The 21,385-nt window shown below is 40.7% G+C and overlaps 1 protein-coding gene and 1 non-coding gene across 3 annotated transcripts in view; one reads left to right on the top strand and one right to left on the bottom strand.

Annotated features, from left to right (window-relative positions):
* The window catches only part of SEC63 (SEC63 homolog, protein translocation regulator), an 86,752-nt gene that overhangs the window by 13,865 nt on the left and 51,502 nt on the right, over window positions 1-21,385 (top strand). For both annotated transcript variants that reach the window (XM_017957416.2, NM_001169014.1), the window contains exon 2: window positions 16,611-16,710. In XM_017957416.2, coding sequence (XP_017812905.1) covers window positions 16,611-16,710 — 100 coding nt within the window. The remainder of the gene's footprint in view (window positions 1-16,610; window positions 16,711-21,385) is intronic.
* LOC116275532 lies at window positions 15,670-15,773 on the bottom strand. Its single transcript, XR_004184653.1, has one exon. It is a non-coding gene; the product is annotated as a U6 spliceosomal RNA (small nuclear RNA).

Genomic DNA, 21,385 nt, shown 5'->3' with positions numbered 1-21,385 from the left:
CTGCCTCACCCTCCTGAGTAGCTGGGACTACAGTCCCCCGCCACCACGCCCGGCTACATTCCTTATTTTAAAAATAGAGATGCGGTTTCACTATGTTGTCCAGGCTGGTTGTGAACTCCGTGTTACATTCCTCCAAGCAATGTTCCTTCCTCTCCAATGCTTGTTGTTTTATGTTTTTTAGAAAAATTATAGCTAATAATGTATAGCTATAATATTAATTAATAATTATATTAAAATTATATATGAAATTATGGTTAATACTTTTGTTTTTGTTTCTTTTTTGAGGTGGGGTGTAGCCCTGTCCCCCAAGCTGAAGTGCAGTGGCGCAATCTCGGCTCACTGCAACCTCCGCCTCCCGGGTTCAAGCGACTCTCCTGCCTCAGCCTCCTGAGTAGCTGGAACAATGGGTGCATGCCACCACACCTGGCTAATTTTTGTGTATTTTTTTTTTGTTTTTGAGACGAAGTCTCACTTTGTCGTCCAGGCTAGAGTGCAGTGGCGTGATCTCAGCTCACAGCCACCTCCGCCTCCCAGGTTCCAACAATTCTCCTGCCTCAACCTCCCGAGCAGCTGGGATTACAGGCACGTGCCACCACACCTGCCTAATTTTTGTATTTTTATTAGAGACAGAGTTTCACCGTGTTGACCAGGCTGGTCTTGAACTCCTGACTTCAAGTAATCTGCTGGCCTCAGCCTCCCAAAGTGCTGGGATTACAGGCATGAACCACTGTGCCTGGCTTATTTTTTTAATTTTTTAAAAATTAAATGATAGATTTGAAGTGTATCTTATGGTTTGGATTTGCATTTTCCTAATGGCTGATGATGTTGAACATCTTTTCATGTTGGCCATTTGTTTGTGGAGAAATGTCTATTTAAATCCTTTGCCCATTTTTAAATTTGGTTATCTTTTTCTCTATGTGTTCTGGATATAAATCTCTTATTAGATACACAGTTTGCAAGTATTTTCTCATTCTGTAGGTTCCCTTTTTACTTTCTTGATAACGTCCTTCAATGAATCAAAAACCAAAAGCTTTTAATTTTGATGAAGTCCAGTTTATCTATTTTTTTTTGTTGTTCATGCTTTAGGTGTTTTATCTTTTTCTGAGATGGAGTCTCACTCTATTGTCCAGGCTGGAGTGCAGTGGTGCGATCTCTGCTCACTGCAACCTCCACGTCTCAGGTTCAAGTGATTCTCCTGCCTCAGCCTCCTGAGTAGCTGGGATTATGGGCATGTGCTACCATGCCTGGCTAAGTTTTGTATTTTTAGTGGAGACGGGGTTTCATCATGTTGACCAGGCTGGTCTTGAACTCCTGGCCTCATGATCTGCCTACCTTGGCCTCCCAAAGGGCTGGAATTACAGGTGTGAGCCACCACGCCTGGGTTTTTGGTGTCATATGTAAGAATCCTGTGGCAACTCTAAGCTTATAAAAATTTGTTCGTATTTTTTTTCTAAAAGATTTATGGTTTTGGCTCTTATGTCTTTAATCCATTTTGAGGTAATTTTTGTAAATGATGTGAGAAGGGGGTCCATCTTCATTCTTTTCCATGTGGAAATCCGGTTGTCTCAGCATCATTTGTTGAAGAGTCTGTTTAGCATTGAATGGCTTGGTAACCTTGTCAAAAATCAATTGGCCATAGATGTATAGGTAGAACTATTTTTTATGGGGTAACTAATTGAACATAGTTTCACTGTGATGGCCTGTTAATATTAGAGTACCTCAAGGCTGAGTCCTTGACATTATCCTCTACAGTTATGCCTTTTGGTGATCTCATCCAACCTAATGGCTTTAAATATAACCAACCTATATGATGAGGACTCCCAGACTCCCAAATTTCTATTTCCAGGCTGGACTGGACTTCTCGTTTTTTTTTTTTTGAGACAGAGTTTTACTCTGTCATGTAGGTTGGAATGCAGTGGTGTGACCTTGGCTCACTGCAACCACCGCTTCCTGGATTTAAGTGATTCTCCTGCCTCAGCCTGCTGAGTAGCTGGGATTACAGGCATATAATAACCACCTGTGGCTAATTTTTGTATTTTTAGTAGAGCCGGGTTTCACCATGTTGGCCAGGCTGGTCTTGAACTCCTGACCTCAAGTGATCTGCCCACCTCGGCCTCCCAAAGTGCTGGGATTACAGGCATGAGCCACTGTACCTAGCCCAGTCTGAACTTTTTTCCTCAGACTCCAGACTTAATGTGTAAAAGTGCTTAACCCACATTTCCACTTGGATATCTAATAGAGATCTTTCTATTAATATGCACAAAATTGATAGGATTACTTTCTTCCCCTCCCTGCCTAACCTTCTTGACCCATAATCTTTAGTTAATCACAACTGTCTTTTCAGCTGTTCAGAAAAGAAGTTTAGGGGTCATTCTTTATTTTTTATTTAAATTTTTACCTTCAAGCTCTGGTGGACTGGATTAGAAGTTATTCTTGATTCTTCTCTTTTTCATACTCCGCTTTCAGACTATTAGTATGTTCTTTTGACTCTACCTTTGAAATACATCATGTCTGACCATTTCTCATCACTCCACAAACACCACTGTCCTGGTTTATGGCCTAGATTATCATTAGCTTCCTAGCTAGTCTGTTTCTACCCTGGCTGAGTGTAGTCTTTTCTCAAAATAGTAGCAAGGATCCTTTATAACAGGAGTCAGCTCATACGATTCTGCTCAGAACTCTTCAGGGCTGTCTGTCTCAATCTGACAAGAAGCTCAGGTCTTAGAGAGTAAAGTCCTTCATGGTCTCTTTGATCACTTTGCTGTTTCCATTCCAGCCATAGCTGCCTCACTGCACTTGTGAACACAGCGAAGCCACACTCTTTCTTTCAGTCCTTTACTGTTGCTGCTCCCTTTGCCTGGAATACTTTTCCTTTAGATAGTCACATTACCTCTTCCCTCATCTCTGTTGTCTTTGCTCAGATGCCATCTTCCCTGAGCATCCTATTTTAAATTGTAGTGTTTCTTGCCCCTACCTCACTAATTTTCTCTCAAAGAACCCTTCAACAACATGGGTTTGCACTATGTAGGTCCACTTATACGTGGACTTTTTTCAGTAAATATACTGGAAAACTTTTTGGAGACTTGTAACAGTTTGAAAAAATTTTGCAGAAGAAATGTAGCCTAGAAATATCAAAAAGAAATTAAGAAAAAGATGTTATAAATGCATAAAACGTATGTAGATACTAGTCTGCTTTATCATTCGCTACCATAAAAGAAGCATGTATCTATTGTAAAAGGTAAAATTTATCAAAACTTATGCACACAAACACTATAGACAGGACATGGAGCCATTTGCAGTTGAGAGAAATGTAGTATTAAATCATAACTGCATAAAATTAGTGTATACTACTGTAATACTTTTATAGCCATCTTCTTTGCTATTGCAGTGAGCTCAAGTGTTGCAAGTATCCGCTTAAAACATTGTGTATGCTAATCATCTCTGTGTAAGCAGTTTGTCCCTTCAGTAAATTCCTTATCACCATAAAAAGTGATCTCTTGAGGTTCTCTTGTATTTTTCTTTGTATTTAGTGCAATACCATAAACCTTGCAACACCATGGGACTCATACAAAGTGCCACTAGTGATGCTCTAAGTGCTCCTAAGAAGAAGAAAAAAGTCATAATAATAACAGAAAAAGTTGAATTGCTTGATATATACTGTAGATTGAGGTCTGCAGCTTATAAACAGGTGACATAAACTTAAGGTATTAATAAATACAGTACTGTAAATGTATTTTCTGTTTTGATTTTCTTGTTTTGTTTTGTTTTGTTTTGTTTTGTTTTTTTTTTTGAGATGGAGTCTCGCTCTGCCGTCCAGGCTGGAGTGCAGTGGCCGGATCTCTGCTCACTGCAAGCTCCGCCTCCCGGGTTCACGCCATTCTCCTGCCTCAGCCTCGCGAGTAGCTGGGACTACAGGCGCCCGCCACCGCGCCCGGCTAGTTTTTTGTATTTTTTTAGTAGAGACGGGGTTTCACCATGTTAGCCAGGATGGTCTCGATCTCCTGACCTCGTGATCCGCCCGTCTCGGCCTCCCAAAGTGCTGGGATTACAGGCTTGAGCCACCGCGCCCGGCCTGATTTTCTTGACGTTGTCTTTTTTCTAGCTTACTTTATTGTAAGCATACAGTATATAATACATACACAAAATATGTGTTAATCAACTGTTTATGTTATCCATAAGGCTTCTAGTCAACAGTAGGCTATTAGTAGTTAAGTTTTGGGGGAACCAAAAGTTATATGCAGATTTGTGACTGCACAGGGGGTGGGGACAGGGCCCCTAAACCCAATGTTGTTCAGGGGTTAACTATACTATATAATTTACTTTGTTTATTGCTATGGTTTTTGAGAGCAGGGTTTTTTGTTTTGTTTTCTTCTATATCCTCAGTGTCCAGAAAAGTCCGGGTACGTAGTAGATATTCACTAAATGTTTGTTAAATAAAGGAGTTCATCATTCTCAAGAAATATTTATATAGTGCCTCCTCTATTCCAGGAAATTGGAAAAAGGAGGGTGAGCACTGTGGGTAAGATACAGTCTCTGCCCTTGAACTTCAGTACAGAGGAATCAAAATTGGCTTTTAATACTGGCTGCTGAAGAATGGTGGTGCCAACGGGCAAACTGCTGAAGAGAATGTATAGTCCTACTGGCTTTTTTAGAAAGGAGTTACAAAAGTGTTAATGCTCTTAAACCTAGTAATTATACTTCTGGGGCTGTGTTCTAAGGATAGAGTGTTCTGAATACTTCTAGGACCAGGGAGATCCATAATACCAAGAAATTAGAAACATTTTATGTATCTAATTATGGAACGGTAGGTATATTGTGGTATCTTTATTCATTTGGTTATTAGTAGTCATTAAGTGATATTTATAATGATCTAAACACACGGAAATGTTTATAAATTTTAAAAATTAAAAATTACTGCTAATGCAACCTTAACACAAACTTCAGCTTTTTGTTTTTGTCTCTTTCAGTTTGTACACTGATACATCATAGAAATGCTACCCTTAAGTGGGCTTTTATGTGTCCCATTTTTCTCTTTGAGAAGCTCACTTGGGCAGCTGCTGCAGTGGGGATAAGCACCAGGTATAGTCAACACTGCAAAAGGGCCCTTACAGGCCCTGATTAAAGCAGCAGGGCAGCCCTTTAATTGATTGAAGCTCATTCCTCAGGAAGTCAGTTGCTGGAGCTTCCTTCTTCACAGAGCTGTTTCTCTTCTGAGAGCGTACCTTCAACCTTGCCAACTCTCCTGTCTTCTTTGCCTTTTCCAGATATTCTCCTAAATATAACTAAAAGGAAACATACTACAGTGGTATTAATGATTATTAGCTGGGTGTTGGATTGGTGGATTTTTTTTCTTCCACTATATGCCAAATTTTCTTTTTCCTCCTTTTTTTTCGAGACAGGGTCTCACTCTGTTTCCCAAGGCCGAGGGTAGTGGCATGATCACGGCTCATTGTAGCCTCGATCTCCTGGGCTCAAGGAGCTGATTCTTCTGCCTCAGCCTTCTAAGTTGCTGGGACTATGCGCGTGTGCCACCATACCCGGCTAATTTTTATTTTTTTTTGTAGAGACGAAGTCTTGCTATGTTGTCAGGCAACATATGAATTTGTATTAACACTCAAAATCTTACTAAAACAATCTCTGGCTAGCATTGCGATCTTGAGCAAGACACACTCTGCACTCATCTTCAGAGGCCTTTTCAGCTCAATGAATTGTTCTTACTTTGGGGTATGTGGTGTTTAAAGTTCTGGTGGGACATACATTCTTGTGTGTTAAGTTGCCTTTCCTTCTTAGCTAGCATTTATTTACTTTCCTAGTACTTGAGTTTCTCTTCCATTTTCTCTTGTTTTACCTGTTTTTGGTTAACCTTGTACTTAGGCTATGGATTATCACTATAAGATTAAGAGTAAAAGAAAAATAGGAGGACAGAGCTAACAGGGTGGTTAGTACATTAATAATGAAGCTTCCCAGGTCCTCCTTTCCCTCCTTCCCTCTCCTCCTCCCAGGTAAGTACTGAAAGTTACTACAACGAGTCTTTTTTTTTTTTAAAGAATATTTTTAGGGGAATGGAAAAAGACAATTGTTGCCTGCCTGGTTTATTCTGCCAACCTTTCCTATCCTTCTTTTCCCTGTGTTCCTGATATGTAGGTCATATCGTTTAACTTGTTTTTCATGAACCCTCTGGAGCTATGTGTGTGTGCCTGTGTATGTGAGTGTGTGTGTGTGCACTTTAAATCGCGGGCAATTTTGTGTCCCAGAGGATATTTGTGAATTTCTGAAGATTTTTTTGGTCTCCACTGGGGAGCTGTTTCTGGCATCTAGTGGGTAGAGATCACGATGCTGCTAAACATCCTAAAATGCACAGAAACATTAAATTATAAGAATTGTGTAGTCCAAAATGTCAGTAGCGCTGACGTTGAAAAGCCCTGCTCTGTAGTACTTATTTCAGTACCATAAAAGGAAAAGAAAAAGAGATAGTATATAATTGTATGCTGCTGTCAAGTACCTGCTTAGGGAAGACAAAACTCTTGATTTATTTGAACTTCTTGGTTTGTATTGGTTTGCACTTAGATTGTTCAGGAATTCCTGAGAATTGTGAACTTTGGTGGTAGAGGGGTGGTTCTGCTGTGATCCAGTGGTTTTTTTTTGTTGTTGTTGTTCAAGAACATTTTCAGTTGCCTTCTAGGTTCCCTCCTCCATTGCCAGAGTATGTGTAGTGGATAGGTGTTAAGTAGATCCCACGTTTCTGTAACCCTTCTGATTTAGGTAATCTGTGATTGTGTATCCTGGGTGGTGGTGATGGTGAACAATATGTAGTCTTATGAAGCCTATATTCCAAATCCAAATGGTTCTGAACTGGCCTTGGGAATGAGACATCATGGCTAACTATTCAGATTCAAGTTAAGAGCATAGTGATTACTGGATGACTTTTATTTTTGGTCATCTAGAGCCGTGATTACCAGTTTTTCACTTCCAAGTTATTTTCATGCTTTTCATATTCTGAAACATTCTGGGAAACCGCAATTAAAGGAAAGATTTTTAAAAAAAATTTTTTTAAAAATTATTTTTATTTTTATTTTTTACTATTTTTAGTTTTTGAGGCAATCTTGTACTTTCACCCAGGCTGGAGTGCAGTGGCATAATCTTGGCTCACTGCAGCCTCTGCCTCCTGGGTTCAAACGATTCTCCTGCTTCAGCCTCCCGAGTAGCTGGAATTACAGGCGCTCACCACCACACCTGCCTAATTTTTGTATTTTTAGTAGAGATGGGGTTTTGCCATGTTGGCCAGGCTGATCTCGAACTCCTGACCTCACGCAATCTGTCTGCCTTGGCCTCCCAAAGTGCTGGGATTACAGGCATGAGCCTTTTTTTTGACAGTTCAATTTGGTTGGTTAGTTTAATAATGAAAACTGCCTTTGCCAATTAGGTTATATGGTACATGTTTTCTATAAATCAAATAAGCTAATCTGCAGCTTTAGGTTTTGACAAAATACACTTGAAGTACAAGGTAAAGCTATTTTGGCAAAGATTGAGCCATACTGACAGAAGTGTACTTTTGTTTTCAAAAATAAGTTTTAGTTGTTTTTTTTCTTTGAGACACTGTCTCGCACCATTGCCCAAGCTGAACTGCAGTAATGTGATCATGGCTCGCTACAGCCTCGAATTGCTGGGCTCCCGTGATCCTCCTGCCTCAGCCTCCTAAGTAGCTGGGACTGTAGGCATGTACCACCATGCCCAGGTAATTTTTAAAGTTTTTGTAGAGACAGGGTCTTCCTGTGTTGCCCAGGATAGACTTGCACCCCTGAGCTCAAGTGATCCTCCTGCCTCAGCCTCCTAGAGTGCTGGGATTACAGGCGTGAGCTACTGTGCCTGGCCATTGTAATATTCTTTCAACTTTTATGATGACTTGAATATTTTCAAAACAAAAAAATTGGGAAAAACTTTAAAGTCACAGGGAATTAAAAAAGTAATTTTAAGAAATGTATTTCGGTATTATAAGAAATGACTTACTGGGGCTGGCTGGGCGCAGTGGCTCATGCCTGTAATCCCAGCATTTTGGGAGGCCAAGTGGGTGGAACTGGAGGTCAGGAGTTTGAGACCAGTCTGGCCAACATGGCGAAACCTCATCTCTACTAAAAATACAAAATTAGCTGGGTGTGGTGGTGCATGCCTGTAATCCCAGCTACTTGGAAGGCTGAGGCATTGCTTGAACCTGGGAGGCAGAGGTTGCAGTGAGCTGAGATCATGCCATTGCACTCCAGCCTGGGTGAGACTCCATCAGGGAACCAAAAAAAAAAAAAAGTGACTTACTGGGGCCAGATGTGGTGTCTCACACCTGTAATCCCAGCACTTTGGGAGGCCAAGGTAGGTGGAACTGGAGGTCAGGAGTTTGAGACCAGCCTGGCCAACATGGCGAAACCCTATCTCTACTAAAAATACAAAATTAACTGGGTGTGGTGTTGCATGCCTGTAATCCCAGCTACTTGGAAGGCTGAGGCATTACTTGAACCTGGGAGGCAGAAGTTGCAGTGAGCCGAGATCGCGCCATTGCACTCCAGCCTGGGTGACAGAGTGAGACTCCATCAGGGAAAAAAAAAAAAAGAGAAGTGACTTACTGGGGCCAGGTGTGGTGTCTCACACCTGTAATCTTAGCACTTTGGGAGGCTGCAGAGGGAGGATTGCTTGAGCCCAGGAGTTTGAAACCAGCCCGGGCAACATAGATCTTCTTGTCTCTACGAAAAAAAAAGTAGCCAGGCATGGTGGCATGCTCCTGTAGTCCCAGCTACTCCAGAGGCTGAGGTGAGAAGATCACTTGAGCCTGGGAGATTGAGGATGCAGTAAACCATGATGGCATTACTGTAGTCTAGCCTGGTGACAGAGCAAGACCCTGTCGCAAAACAAAAACAAACAAACAAAAATAATTAACTCACCAGGATGAAATATATTACATTAGGATAATATTATATGGGAGAAGTAGAATGAAGGACTGTTCATACATTTTTGTAAATGGATGATGATGGGTATGAAATTGCTGTGGTTTTTAGCTTTCTTTGGATGCATTTAAAAGAGATGTAATTATTTTAATATATCAGCTTTACAGTTGCAGCAAAAGCAAGAATTGACAAATGGACCTGATTAAAAGAGATTCTGCACAGCAAAAGAAACTATCAACAGAGTAAACAACCTACAGAATAAGAGAAAATATTTACAAACTATGCATCCAACAAAGGTCTAATATCCAGAATGTATAAGGAACTTAACAAGCAAAAAATATCCCCATTAAAAAGTGAGCAAAAGTCATGAACATTTCTTAAAAGAATTTTCTTTTTAAGTGGCCAAGAAACATGAAAAATGCTCAACATCACTAATCAGATAAAAGCAAATCAAAACCACAGTGAGAGATCATCTCATACTGGTCAGAATGGCTATTATAAAAAAGTCAAAAACCAGATGCTAGTGAGACTGCAGGGAAAAGGGAACACTTATACACTGCTGGTGGGAAACTAGTTCAGCCACTGTGGAAGGCAGTTTGCAGATTTCTCAAAGAACTGAGAATTGTGATTTGACCCAGCAATCCCATTACTGGGTATATATCTAAAAGAAAATAAATTGTTCTACCAAAAGACGTGCACCCATGTTCATTGCAGCACTGCTCACAGTAGCAAAGACATGGTACCAACCCAGGTGTCTATCAGTGGTGGACTGGATAAAGAAAATGTAGTGGCTGGGCATGGTGGCTCATGCCTGTAATCCCAGTGCAGGCACGGCTCGGGACTGGCCGGCAGCTCCGCCTGCAGCCCTGGTGCAGGATCCACTGGGTGAAGCCAGGTGGGCTCCTGAATTGGATGGGGCCTTGGAGAACTTTTATATCTAGCCGGAGGATCATATGTGCACCAATCAACACTCTATTTAGCTAACCTAGTGGAGACTTGGAGAACTTTTCCGTCTAGCACTCTGTGTCTAGCTCAAGGATTGTAGATACACCAATTAGTACTCTGTGTCTAGCTCAAGGTTTGTAAATACACCAATTGGTACTCTGTATCTAGTTAACTCTGCATCTAGCTAACTAGCACTCTGTGACTCTGTCTAGCTGGAGGATTGTAAACACACCAGTCAGCACTCTGTCAAAATGGACCAATCAGCTCTCTGGAAAATGGACCAATCAGGTCTCTGGAAAATAGACCAATCAGCAGGATGTGGGTGGGGTCAGATAAGGGAATAAAAGCAGGCTGCCCAAGCCAGCAGTGGCAACCGGATGGGGTCAGCTTCCACACTGTGGAAGCTTTGTTCTTTCACTCTTTGCAATAAATCTTAACTGCTGCTCACTCTTTGGGTCTACGCTGCCTTTATGAGCTGTAACACTCACGGGGAGGGTCTCCAGCTTCACTCCTGAAGCCAGCGAGACCACAAACCCACCGGGAAGAACGAGCAACTCCGGATGCGCTGCCTTTAAGAGATGTAACACTCACCACGAAGGTCTGCAGCTTCACTCCTGACAGCGAGACCATGAACCCACCAGAAGGAAGAAGCTCCAGACACATCTGAACCTCTGAAGGAACAAACTCCGGACACACCATCTTTCAGAACTGTAACACTCACCACTAGGGTCTGTGGCTTCATTCTTGAAGTCAGTGAGACCAAGAACCCACCAATTCCGGACACAACAGCACTTTGGGAGGCCGAGGCAGGTGGATCACCTGAGGTCAGGAGTTCGAGACCAGCCTGACCAACATGGAGAAACCCCATCTCTACTAAAAATTCAGAATTAGCCAGATGTGGTGACGCATGCCTGTAATCCCAGCTACTCGAGAGGCTGTGGCAAGGAGAATCACTTGAACCCGGGAGGCAGAGGTTGTGATGAGCTGAGATTGCGCCATTGCACTCCAGCCTGGGCAACAAGAGTGAAACTCTGTCTCAAAAAAAAAAAAAAAAAAGTAGTACATATACACGTAGAATACTACACAGCCATTAAAAAGAATGAAATAATGTCCTCTAAAGCACATAAATGCAGCTGGAGGGTATTATTCTAAATGAATTAATGCAGAAACAGAAGACCAAATACTGCATGTTCTCACTTATAAGTGGGAGCTAAACACTGGGCACACATGGACATAACGATGGCAGCAATTCACACTGGGGTCTACTAGAGGGAGGGAAGGAGACAAGAGTTGAAAAACTGTTGGATACTATGTGGTAAGTAGGCAAACAAGTTTGAAGACTTTAGATCTGACTAACATTCCTTCACTTCTTTGGGTTTTATGATTATGGTGCTAAGAGTTCAATCAGTAATACTGCTGACTGGCAGATCATCCAGCGTGGACAGAGTGACTTTTTTAGCAAAGGCACTATATGGTTTATGAAGCACAGCCATAACCCAAATCTAGATTATCCTTGCAGCTTTACTATATGAAGTTCAGCTGCTGAGAGCAGTTATGACATGTTGTTTTTTATTGTTTTATGATCTTAGGATTTCCTGTTCTATAAATGTGGATAATTTCTTTAAAAACAGTATAAGTTAAGGATACTTCTAACATAATTTTTAGTGCCCATGAAAATAGTAATTCAATAAGCAAGAAGTTTATAAGTGAACTTCATTTTATTCTGTTAAGTGTCTTATTAAAAAACTGGAATAACTTGACTTCTAATAGTTACTTTGACTTGATGTCATTCATACAGAGATTTGGAATGTGTACCATGAATATTTAGTTTTGCTGGAAATCGAACTGCTACTATGTTAACGTGTAAACTGTGGCCTGTAGTACTTATTGATTGATTTAAATACTATCCTTAAAGGTTAAGATTTAATTTTTAGGTTGGAAGAGTGGGGCACACAAGGTCCATGCGTTGTGTGGCCCCCCAAGAATAAGGGGCTGAAAACCACATGTACTTTCTCTTGACCAGGAACAGTAGAACATCATACCTTTGAGTAGATCAAACTGTCTGCTTCATAAAGAGACTTCAGCATTGTTCTTATAAAACCTCATAAAATGTTTCCTTGATTTTACACTTGAAAGTGGGAGACTGTAGAGGCTTAATTTAATAAAATACATATTTAAAAATCACTAGTGGTATTTTCAAGTGTTCATAACTAAACCATGAAAATCAGAAAATTGGCATTACTGCCATCTCATTGTCTGACTCCATTTGGGTTTTGTCACTTTTCTTGATGTTCTTTATAGTAAAATATCCAATTTAGAATCACATACCACATTTAGTTGATGTGTTTCTTTAGTCTCCTTTAGTCTGAAGTAGTTACTCACTTTTCCCTCTGCTTTAAAGATTAGAGACCGGTTATTTAGTAAAATGAATTGGAGTTTGAGTTGTACAGTGTTTTCTCATTATTAGAGTCAGGTTATGTATCTTCAGCAGGAATTTCACAAAACTGATTCTGTGTTCTTCTCATTGCATGCTGTCAGGTGGTGTATGATTTTAGGTTGTCTTTTTTTCTGGCGATGCTCACTGATCACTTGATTGAGGTGGTGTCTGTTGAGGTGTTCTATGTTTCCTATTGCTGCTGTAACAAATTACCACAAACTCATTGGTTTAAAACAGCACAAATTTGTTCTCTTAACAGTTCTGGAGGCCAGAAGTCCAAAATCAGTTTCTTTGGGCTGAAGTCATGATGTTGGCAGGGCTAGTTCCTTCTGGAGGCTCTAGGGTAAAATCTGCTTTCTTGCCTTTTCCAGCTTCTGCAGATAGCCTGTATTTTTTAGCTTGTGGCCCTTCCCTCATCTTTAAAAAGGGCATTAGTCCAGCATCTGCTTTCACTGTGATATCACCATCTCTGTCTTTGACCCTCCTGCCTCCCTCTTAAAAGTACCCCTGTGATTATGGTCCTCCTGTGATAATCTCCCTATTTCAAGATCGTTAACTTAGTCATATCTGTAAAGTCCCTTTTGTCATTTAAGATAGTATATTTACTGGTTCCAGGTATCAGGATGTGGACATCTTGGGGGACAGTTATTCAGCCTACCCAACTGTAAAGTCATTCGTTTCCCCTTTGTAATTAGTATTTTGTGGGAGGATACTTGGATTCCTGGTTCCTTTTAGTGGAGAATGGTATTTAGAAGCCAAGATCTGCATGCTAGATGTGCTCATTGCTACTGGGATTTTTCTGCTCCTAGGCCCATTTAGTAGATAGAGCTAGGGAGTATGTATGTATGTATTTAGAACTGCATTTGTATTTCTTTATTAAAAGATATTCATTCATAGTGGTATCTTTAATTCCAGTCCAGCAGTACAGGGTTCATTCTTGTTTTCTATTTTTTCACTCCTTTTTCTTGACAGTGGAAAACTAACTCCAGGTATCTTTAATATATTAACTTATTCAATCAGTTCCCCTGCATATTATCAGTTTCCTTTTCTGCTACCATACTCTCCCCTACATGGATCCCTCCCTCTTCCCAATACTTGGTTTTGGTGCTTCTTGCTGGGTAGTCCTCCCATGCGGATGACTTCATCTAAGCATGGTGGTAACAGGGTAGTTGGACTTCCTACATGGTGGTTTTGGAACCTTCTATATGCCAAGTCCTTTTACTTACCTGTTATCTCATTTAAGAACTGCAGTTTTGTAGATTTTTTTAATATGGTAAAAAAAATTGTAATTAACCAGCTGGACTCATTTTAGATCATCTCAATTGTGTTGGCGGCATTCAAAACATCATAAGTTAGGAGCCAGTTGAGCATACACCTTCTTCTCTCCATTAGGCCTGATGAGTATGTTTACCTTGGCCATGCCAGTGTCATAGAGCTTCTTCACAGCCTGTTTGATCTGGTTGCCCTTAACATCCATAGTAAACACAAATGTGCTGGTGTCTTCTTCATGGCTGACTTAGTGGTCAGGGGGAACTTGATAATGTCATAATAATAAAGCTTGTTTTTTGTGGTGGTGGTCTTCCTACGACATTTGAACTGCCTTTGGAGCTGCATTGTCTTAGGCCACTGGAAGGTGGGTGGCCAGTCTTATTTTGTGTGGTTGTGGATGCCTTTCAGCACTGCCTTCTTGTTCTTCAAAGCCTTTGCTTTGACTTTGGCTTTGGGGTGGGCAAAGGCTTCCTCCTTTGTTTTTGGTGCCATCTTCTTAAAAAGGCAGATTTTTATTTCAAAACTTAATTTTTTTTTTTTTTTTTTAAGACAGAGTCTTGCTCTGTCACCCAGGCTGGAGTGCAGTGGTGTGATCTTGGCTCACTGCATCCTGCCTCCTGGGTTCAAGTGATTCTGCTGCCTCAGCCTCCCGAGTAGCTGGGACTACAGGCACGTGCCACCACGCCTGGCTAATTATTTGTCTTTTTAGTAGAGAAGGGGTTTCACTGTGTTAGCCAGGATGGTCTCTATCTCCTGACCTCATGATGCACCTGCCTCAGCCTCCCAATGCATTTTTTTTTTTTTTTAAACTTCAGAGAGTCATTCAATCCAAGTGCTTGTGGTGAATTTAGTAAAACAATACATACTATTTTTGCTTGGGCTTAATTTCTTTTTAATTGAACTGCAAGTTTTTCCTGAGGCTTAAAATAATAGCTTTTTAATTTTTTTGAGATGGAGTTTCACTCTTGTTGCCCAGGCTGGAGTGCAATGGCGCGATCTCGGCTCATTGCGACCTGTGCCTCCCAGGTTCAACTGATTCTCCTGCCTCAGCCTCCTGAGTAATGGATTACAGGCATGCGCCACCACACCTGGCTAGTTTTGTATTTTTAGTAGAGACGGAGTTTCACCATGTTGGCCAGGCTGGTCTTGAACTGGCTGGTCTCGAATTCCTGACCTCGTGATCTGCCTGCTTCATCCTCCCAAAGTGTTGGGATTGCAGGTGTGAGCCACCGCGCCCAGCCTTAAAATAATAGCTTTTGTCACAACTCTTATGTAAACTTAAGTTTTTTGTTTGTTTTGAGATGGAGTTTTACTCTGTTGCCCAGGCTGGAGGGATCTCCGCTCACTGCAACCTCTGCCTCCTGGGTTCAAGTGATTCTCATGCCTCAGCCTCCTGAGTAGCTGGGACTATAGGCGTGCACCACTATGCCTGGCTAATTTTTGTATTTTTAGTAGAGATGGGGTTTTGCCATGTTGACCAGGTTGGTCTTCAACTTCTGACCTGAGGTGATATGCCTGCCTCGCCCTCCCAAAGTGCTGGGATTGCAGAGGTGAGCCACAGTGCCTGACCCCATAAACCTAAGTTTTACGGGTTTAGGAGACTTTTCCAGCTTAACACAAAATAATTATAATTTGTGATACTGAATTTTACTCTACCTTTTTTTTTTTTTTTTTTTTTGAGACGGAGTTTCGCTCTTGTTGCCCAGGCTGGAGTGCAACAGTAAGATCTCGGCTCACTGCAACCTCCGCCTCCCAGGTTCAAGCAATTCTCCTTCCTCAGCCTCCCGAGTAGCTGGGATTACAGGCATGCACCACCATGCCTGGCTAATTTTGTATTTTTGGTAGAGACGGGGTTTCTTCATGTTGAGGCTGGTCTCGAACTCCTGACCTCAGGTGATCCACCCGCCTCGGCCTCCCAAAGTGCTGGGATTAAAGGCGTGAGCCACCATGCCTGGCCCCCTTTTTTTTAATAACATTTTTTAAATGGCACTTTTTTTGGGGACCAGGGTGCTCTGAGGCAGGAGGCGTGCTTGAGGCCAGGAGTTTGAGACCAGCCTTGGCAACACAGCAAGACCCAGTTTCTACAAAAAACAAAAAAAATACTTCACAAATATGCATATCATCTTTCGGCAAGGACCATGCTAATCTCTATATTGCTCCGGTTTTAGTGTATGTGCTGCTGAAGCAAGTACTCAACTTTTGTTTTAACTGCAAGTTGATTTTATGTTACAGCTCCAAGTCTTACTAGTTTTATATCATAAATAGATGAGATCTAAACTTTGTTGATTAGAAGACATTTTGGGCCGGGCGCGGTGGCTCAAGCCTGTAATCCCAGCACTTTGGGAGGCCGAGACGGGCGGATCAGGAGGTCAGGAGATCGAGACCATCCTGGCTAACACAGTGAAACCCCGTCTCTACTAAAAAATACAAAAAATTAGCCGGGCGAGGTGGCGGGCGCCTGTAGTCCCAGCTACTCCGGAGGCTGAGGCAGGAGAATGGCGTAAACCCAGGAGGCGGGGCTTGCAGTGAGCTGAGATCCGGCCACTGCACTCCAGCCTGTGCGACAGAGCGAGACTCCGTCTCAAAAAAAAAAAGACATTTTGATAGGCATTTATTTTTGTGTTTGAAGAGTATTATTTCTGCTTAGCTTCCTTAATAAACCATGTTTTAACTATTTTATACTTCTCATTCCTTCTATAGCAGAGGGGAAAGAGGGAGAGAATTTCCCAGAAATTACTGATTATATCTGACTGAATATTTTGAGTGCAAGTCAGTTTTTGCATTTTCATTAAGTCTCATGTGAAAAATGGTCACCTGGTGGTTGAATGAAGTTTTCTAGATAGGTTGTTTGTTCTAAATGGCAGAAAATTTAACCTATCTTGTAAGTTTTTTAAAGGCTATTTGAATAGGCAGTAATTTCATGTTCCAGTAAACTATTAGCATGATGATGAAGGTTAACCAGTTAACTCTGGTTTTGCCTTCACTGTGAAAAATGGTTTTTAATTAATCTTATTTTTCTTTCTTGACAGAGCAAATTCGATTAAAGAATATCAGAAAAGTATACGGAAGGTGTATGTGGTATCGTTTACGGTTATTGAAACCCCAGCCAAATATTATTCCTACAGTAAAGTAAGTAATGGATTTCAAGAAAAAAACCTACTTAATGCTTATTCTTTGCTAGGTCATACAAAATATATGTGTAATGATGAATAAGTTATTGTGTCTGTAAAGAAATTGTAATCTATAGTAAGGGTAAGATATGAGAAAATGTGGGAACAGTCTGAACAGATTGGTTTAGAAGTTCAAAGGAAGGAGAATGTGCTGTTGCTGGGGATCGGGGGTAGAGAGAGATAAGTCGTATCTTGAAGGACCTTGTGCACCTTGTGCCAGGATTTGAATTTTATCTTAAAGACTGTGGGGAAATCTTTAAAAGATTTCAGAAGTAGGTGACATGAACAAGTTAGCATTTTATGGTGATAATTAAAGTTTATTGAGCACCTACTGTATGCTAGAATCTGTGCTAGGGCTTTATATGTTATCTAATTTAATTCTGTATTCACTTCAAAGTAGATGGTTTTGCTTTTTCTCAGATAAGGAAACTAAGGCTAAGAATAATGACATAACTTGACCAAAGTCATGTAGTTAAAAGTGTTGGATCAGGAACCTAATCACCCTTTATTTGAGCAGGCCCATCTGCTTAAACAGGCCATTAACATGTTTAGTTATAGCAGACCAGTTTAATTCTGTGAGGCTATGGGGTGTACTGGTTAAGAGCAAGGCTTTGGGCATTTATCCTGCGTCATCAGTTTAGAGGTAATAGATGAAACTGACAGGAGGTGAGAGAGTTACCCTTATTGGACTACTATGTCTTGTGAATTACCTACATTTATCCAGTAGGAAGAGAAGATGTAGCAAAAGAAATTAGTGAGAGTAGAATCAGTTATTTAAAAGTCTTGGTTTAAATGATAGTTTTTTCAGCATAATTTCAGGGGATTTAGTTTTTCTTTGTAAGGTTTAACTTTACCTAATTTAGTTTCTTTTTCTTTCTTTCTTTCTTTCTTTTTTTTTTGAGACAGAATCTTGCTCTGTTGCCCAGGCTGGAGTGCAGTGGTTCCATCTTGGCTCACTGCAGCCTCAGCCTCCTGGGGCTCAGGCATCCTCCCACCTCAGCTTCCTGAGTAGGTGGGAGTACAGGTGTGTGCCACCATACCTGGTTAATTTTTTTTGTTTTTGTTTTTGTTTTTTTTTGAGGTGGAGTCTCGCTCTGTCGCCCAGGCTGGAGTGCAGTGGCTGGATTTCAGCTCACTGCAAGCTCCGCCTCCCGGGTTTACACCATTCTCCTGCCTCAGCCTCCCTAGTAGCTGGGACTACAGGCGCCCGCCACGTCGCCCGGCTAGTTTTTTGTGTTTTTTTAGTAGAAACGGGGTTTCACCATGTTAGCCAGGATAGTCTCGATCTCCTGACCTCGTGATCCGCCCGTCTCGGCCTCCCTGTATTTTTTTATAGGGATGGGGTTTCACCGTGTTGCCCAGGCTGTTTTTGAACTCCTGGGCTCAAGTGATCTGCCCGCCCTCGCCTCCAGAAGTGGTAGGATCACAGGTGTGAGCCACCCTGCATGAGCCACCCAGTTTAGTTTCTTTGTAGGAGGGGGGAAATTCTAGCTTTGGTGTTGAGTTCTTTAATGAGGTGAAACTAAAGGCAAAGTTAGTCTTGAGTAATTTTCTCTTCACTGTTTATTCTTTGCTGTTGGTTCTCATTTTAAATTAAATTTTCATAAAGCAGCAAGACAAAAAACAGCTCCCCCCCCACGTATCTGCGGGTTCCACATCGGAAGATTCAACAAACTGTGTATTGAAAATATTTGGGGGAAAAAAGCAAGAAAAATAACAATACAACAATTAAAAGTATAAATAAAAATATGGTATAATAACTGTTTCCACAGTGTACATTGTATTAGGTATTATAAGTAATTTAGAGATGATTTAATGTACACGGGAGGATGTATGTAGGTTATATGCAAATGTGACATCATTTTATACTGGGGACTTGAGCATCCATAGATTTTGGTATCTGTGGGGTCCTGGAACCAGTCCCTGAGAATACCAAGGGATGCCTGTATTTTTGGCCTCCCAGTCTCTTGTCTGGCTTTGTTCAAGACTTTGTGGGTATCTGAACCTCAGTTTTCAAGGAAAAAAACTTTGTGAAGCTCTTTTAGTGATTAATAAACTGATTTACTTAAAGTACAGATTAAGGGAGTTTCGATAAGGAAGAATTAAATATATACTGGTAACAATTTAGATAAGGTCATAAACCATTAAAACTTTTACTACTTAATCTTGAAACATTCTTTCAAAGTTAAACAGTTGTTGTGTAATGCTTTTCTTCTGACATCATCTGCAAAACTAAGGCATGTAATTTTTGAAAGTTGCTTCTAAAGATGACACTTCAGACTGGGCATGGTGGCTCAAGCCTGTAATCCCAGAACTTTGGGAGGCTTAGGTGGGTGGATCACCTGAGGTCGGGAGTTTGAGACCAGCCTGGCCAACATCGTGAAACCCCGTCTCTACTAAAAAAAATACAAAAAGTTAGCCAGGCATGGTGGTGTGTGCCTGTGGTCCCCCAGCTACCTGGGAGGCTGAGGCAGGAGAATGGCTTGAGCCCAGGAGGCAAAGGTTGCAGTGACCCGAGATTGTGCCACTGCACTCCAGCCTGGGTGACAGAGCAAGACTCCGTCCCCCACCCAGAAAAAAAGATGACACTTCAAGTTAATTACTGAAGCCAAGTGTGGGGAAAACGCTTATCTTTTCAGAGGAACCAAATGGGTTTTTAAAAAAAATTGAACACAGAGCTTGATGTGATCTGTTATGTTTCCATCTTTGCTTTGGCTCTCAGGAAACTAGAGCATGGCTTTATTGGTTAGCCTTGGGATTCTGTTACGAGCTTCTCCTTTGCTCTTCTCATTCCTTGGCTTGGAGAACTAGATGCTCTATGTAAAACATAGGGTTTAGCATATCCTAGGTGTTTTGTTCCTTTTACCTTGCTTGGTTTTAAATCTTGGTTTTTTGGTTTCCAATTTCATTTTATCTTTGTTTTGTGAGCTTTTTTAGCCTTTTGGAGGAGTTGGAAAAACAAAAGGGGAGTTAATTCGTGTGGGAATAAAGCATATTTTCAAGTTTTTTTTTTTTTTTTTTTTTTTTTAAGCATATTGAGGCTGTTACGAAATTTTGGGTTTAAAAAGTGTTAAAAAAGTTTGCTGTTGTAGGCTGGCCGCGGTGGCTCATGCCTTAATCCCAGTGCTTTGGGAGGCTGAGGTGGGAGGATTGTTTGAGTCTGAGAGGTCGAGGCTGCAGTGAGCCGTAATTGTGATTTAAAAACAGGTCACTCCAATTTTGTTTAATTTGGCCTCTTAACATTCATTTGATGTTGTCTAACAGTTCTTGCTCAGTGTAACATTGTCATACAAAGGGTATAAGAAATAAAAGCCATTTGGTTTCATCACCTAAAGCTAATTATTATTAAGATAATTACTTTGTACACTTATTTGTAATATAACTTTTATATACGTAGAGTTTTGAAAGCTATTTTGTAAATTTAACAATATAAGATAGTCATCCACAGCAAATATTTTTAGTGGCCAGAAAGTATTTCACTGTGGAGGCTGGGTGCGGTGGCTCACCCCTGTAATTCCAGCACTTGGCGAGGCTGAGGCGGGTGGATCACTTGAGGTCAGGAGTTTGAGACCAGCCTGATCAACATGGTGAAATCCCACCTCTACTAAAAATACAACAATTAGCCAGATGTGGTGGTGTGAGCCTGTAGTTTCAGCTACTCAGGAGGCTGAGGTTGCTGTGAGCCGAGATCGTGCCATTGCACTCCAGCCTGGTTGCGAGATTCTGTCTAAAAAAAAGGTTCATTGAATGTACAAATAAACTAATGGGTACATCTCTATGGTGAAATACTTTCTCTTATTTACATCTGTGACCACAGTTTTATACTTATTTCCAAATTATTTGAAGTGAAATGGATTGATAGAAAAACAATCCATTTGTATGTATTTCTTTGGGCTTTTAATACCTTATTGCCAGATATTACTTTAGAGTGTACAGTATATGAGAGTTTCTCTTTTTCTTTAACCTCTCCAGTGCTGGTAATGTTAATCTTTCACATAATTTTACTCACTAGAACACATTGGAGGGAGCAGAAATTAGTTTATTTTCAAATGATACATTCTTTTATACTTTTAACCTATTATGAACATCCTTCTATAACTGTTGGCTACAAAATGTTGCATTGTATGACTGTATCATGGTTTAATTATTTCTCTGTAAATGATTTATTTAATCAGTTCCTATGAATGGACATTTAGGTTGTTTCAAAAGTTTTACTGCTATAAACAAGGCTATGTATTTATTTTTGCACAACTGACCAATTGTTTTTCCTAGTTTACCTTAATAAAAGTGTAATTGCTGGGTCAGAGCAATTCTTTTTTCCATTAAATGGTTTACTTAGTATTTATATATTTTGATCTAATTTAATAGGTCCAATAAGTTAATAAGTTGAATTCACTTCGTATTTAAAATTGTGCAAATAGTGAGAAAATATGACATAGTAGACACTGTACTAGATTATAAAGAATGCAAAGGTAAAAAAGACACTGTCCTTGCTGTAACAGGAGTTTGTAACCCAGTGATTGTAGAATTTGAGTCAGTAGCATAGTGATAAGGTACTACTTTAGAGTTTTTGCTTTGACCTTGCCATAATGTCTTCAGACTCTTTGCAGATGTATTTGTTGATGATTCACTTA

The sequence above is a fragment of the Papio anubis genome, chromosome 6, assembly GCF_008728515.1.
Source record: "Papio anubis isolate 15944 chromosome 6, Panubis1.0, whole genome shotgun sequence".
Classification (NCBI taxonomy): domain Eukaryota; kingdom Metazoa; phylum Chordata; class Mammalia; order Primates; family Cercopithecidae; genus Papio; species Papio anubis.
This window is presented reverse-complemented; position numbering and strand designations above follow the sequence as displayed.